The sequence below is a fragment of the Haplochromis burtoni genome, unplaced genomic scaffold, assembly GCF_018398535.1.
Source record: "Haplochromis burtoni strain Fernald_Lab_line unplaced genomic scaffold, NCSU_Asbu1 Contig_2694, whole genome shotgun sequence".
Classification (NCBI taxonomy): domain Eukaryota; kingdom Metazoa; phylum Chordata; class Actinopteri; order Cichliformes; family Cichlidae; genus Haplochromis; species Haplochromis burtoni.
The window spans coordinates 2495-5563 of record NW_024585055.1 but is presented as its reverse complement, the minus strand read 5'-3'; the positions used below and the strand labels follow the sequence as shown (position 1 = coordinate 5563).

The 3069-nt window shown below is 43.1% G+C and overlaps 1 protein-coding gene across 1 annotated transcript in view; it reads left to right on the top strand.

Moving 5' to 3' along the window:
• The first annotated feature begins 2226 nt into the window (after positions 1-2226).
• Positions 2227-3069, top strand: part of cart4 (cocaine- and amphetamine-regulated transcript 4) — a 2243-nt gene continuing 1400 nt past the window's right edge. The window contains exons 1-2 of the mRNA XM_005953054.3: positions 2227-2380; positions 2453-2615. Of these exons, the coding sequence (XP_005953116.1) occupies positions 2475-2615 (141 nt within the window). The 5' untranslated portion in view covers positions 2227-2380; positions 2453-2474. The remainder of the gene's footprint in view (positions 2381-2452; positions 2616-3069) is intronic.

Below are 3069 nucleotides of genomic sequence, written 5' to 3'. Positions count from 1 at the left end.
TGGGATCTGCTCGCCTAGCTTGGGAGTCACCGCACCGAGTGCTCCGACCGCCACTGGGACCACCGTCACCTTCACCCTCCACATCGGCTCCAGCTCTTCTCTGAGCCCTTGGTACTCCTCCAGTTTCCCGTGTTCTCATTCAGCATCATTACATTTGTCACTATGGCCGTCTTCCTCTGCTTGTCCACCACTGATACGTCCAGTATATACACAGTCTCTCGACCTGTGTCCAGTGTGTTCAGTTTTGCCTTCCCTGTTAGTCTGTATTTGTTCCTGCTGTGTTCCCACCTGTTGTCCATCCTCTCATTATCCTGTGTGTATTTTAGTCCTCAGTCTCCCTCTGCTTGTTTCCCTCCTGACCTGAGTTTTTTGTATCTTTTACTTTTGGGTGTTTTTGACAGAGAAATAAAGCTTTCTCTTTCAGCTCATCCTTTTCTGTTTGAGTCCTGTGTTTGGGTGCTGTCCGCCCCCTCGGCCTGTGCTTCGAGGACTCTGGTAGTTAGAATGACTCGGGGGTGTTGATTCATTTAAACTAACATAATCATCCTGCTGCAACCAGGTTTCTGTACGGCAGAGTAAATCGATTTGTTGATCAATTATTAACTCATGTAGCAACAGAGACCTAATGTTTAATAATCCACATCTCACAGTTTTTCTCTTTGGTGCTGTTGGGTTTTTCTTGGTGATTTTGTATTTTTAAATTATTTTTTGTCGGACACTAAATGAAACATTTGTGTGACAAATATGCAAAAACCTAAGGACCCCCATAAGTTGATCCTGTTCATCTGGACGTAGCGTTTCCAGCATCATCACACCCACTGACATCATCCATGATAACACATGGCAACAATTCAAACAACACAAACACAATAACATCAGGCAGCATCATCAAGAAAAATCCCTGAAACCATGAAACACAAAAACATTCATGAATAAAAACAGTTCTTCATACATATTCATGATCTACTGTGTGATGTAATGATATTAAACATCATTTATATGCCGCTGGCCTGATGTTCAGTAATTCCGTTTCTGTACATGTGGAATAAACACAGGGAATGTGAGTCGATGTGGCATTCCTAATGAAGCGGTGCGGCAGAGCTGGCGTGGAGAGGTGAGGTTTTCATCCGTCAGCGCGGCGGTGGTGTGACATTTAGTGGTTAATGAGAGTGCAGATGAAAGCGGAGCGTGAACGAGCGGAGCTGCAGGTCGCAGCGTGATGCAGATCAGACAAAGAAAAGGGCACAAACGGTTTCTTCTGCGTCATCACCAAACTCTGAGCCAAGGGCAGCTAAGGTGCATCACGTACGGCACATCACTAAACAACACTGAGTGAACAAAACAGTGAGCAACTCTGACCTCTGACCTCTGACGAGAAGGTGCGGCCGTTTAATGAGCAGATGGAAACAGAAGCTGCTAAAGAGTCCAGGTATTAGACATGGCCCCTGGAGAGCAGTGTCTTTTAATAGCAACCACATGTTTTCATGGTTTCAGCTAGCTGATCCCAACAACACAAACACGTTTGTTAGCCATATACAGCCACATATTTCCAGATTAAACTCTTAAAGTGTTTTAGCGATGCCATAACATTGAAGCAGCACAGCGTGGTCAGTAAGTCAGAACAAACTACGACATAAGGAACACACATTTACACACTAACTGATTTAAAGACCATCCAAGAAGTCGGAGCTCCGGTCCGTGATACTCGACTCTTTGATTTGGATGGTGTTGAGCACGAATTAGCAGCTATCTGTGTGAAGTCCTTTAATATCCAGGCTGGAAAACTTTAGCTGATAACTTCACCCTCTCATGCAGATGCAGCGGTGATGTCACATGACCACATCCAGCTGTTAAATGCAGTGTTTTGTTCATAGACACATGAAATGTGCTCACACTGACAGTGAAGAAAACAGCGTTGATTTGTCTGCGATTAAAGCGGCTTTAAGTCAGCGCGAACGCCCAAACTGAGCGTGATCATTAAGGACAAAACACTTCCACCTGATGAGCAGTCACACGAGTCCTCCTCTTCTTCAGCTGTGCGTCACACGGTGACCTTTTGACCTCTGTGCAGCAGGTAAACATTCATGTAAACACTCAGTATCGACCTGTTTAATATGAACTCACGGACACGCCATCAATCACAGCAGAGCACATCCACACAGTTTATCTCATAAGCTGCATACATGAATAATCTGAGCGACGGAGAGGAGGCAGAGGCGGAGGAGGTGGAGGTATAAATAGAGGAGACAGACAAACCAACACTCATGAGGAGGAAGGAGAGGGAGAGGAAAAGCTAAAGAGAAACAACTACCTGACTGAAACCAGACACCACAGAAGAAGAGTTTGTGACACCTTCCTGGAGGACCTTTATTAGTTTAAAGTGAGTTTATTCACCTTCTCGTGACTTTAGTGACAGTTGACATGAGAAACTCATTCTCTGATTGTTTTATAGGTTTTTAAAGGTGCTTTTGGAGATGGAGAGCAAACGAGCCGTGGTCTATCTGTCCGTCTGTCTGTCTGTGCTGACATCTCTCTGTCAAGGCCAAAGGTCAGGCAACAGCCACCTGCTGTCCGCGCCTGATGACCCAACCCTCGGACTCACAACCAGTGAGCTGGTGAGTCATCTGTCTCATACGTGATCTTTGTATGTCTTTTATTTTGAAAAGGTCTGCTTGTGTTTTCTAATCAAATAAGATTCAAATGTTTAATCTGATGACATTTGTGCTTCATTTAAAGACCGACTAAAGGAAGCAATAAAATACAGTTTTTGACTGTAGGTAGAATATCATGTGATGAGAAACCTGATTCTGACTTTGTAAACTAGTACAAGAGAAAAAAGAGACAAAGTGTGCTATGAAGCACAGTTAAAATAAAGATAATTAACAGCAGTTTTTTTAGAGTGAAATATGAAAAATAAATTAAAGACGGTAAAACTGAAACAGACTGAAACCAAAATATACATGAAGTCACAGCTATTACTGAGTCCGCAGACACAAACTGAATGAGATTCATATTTCTGAGGATTTAAGGAGAGAAAACATTCATGTTTTATTTTTTATTAAATATTTG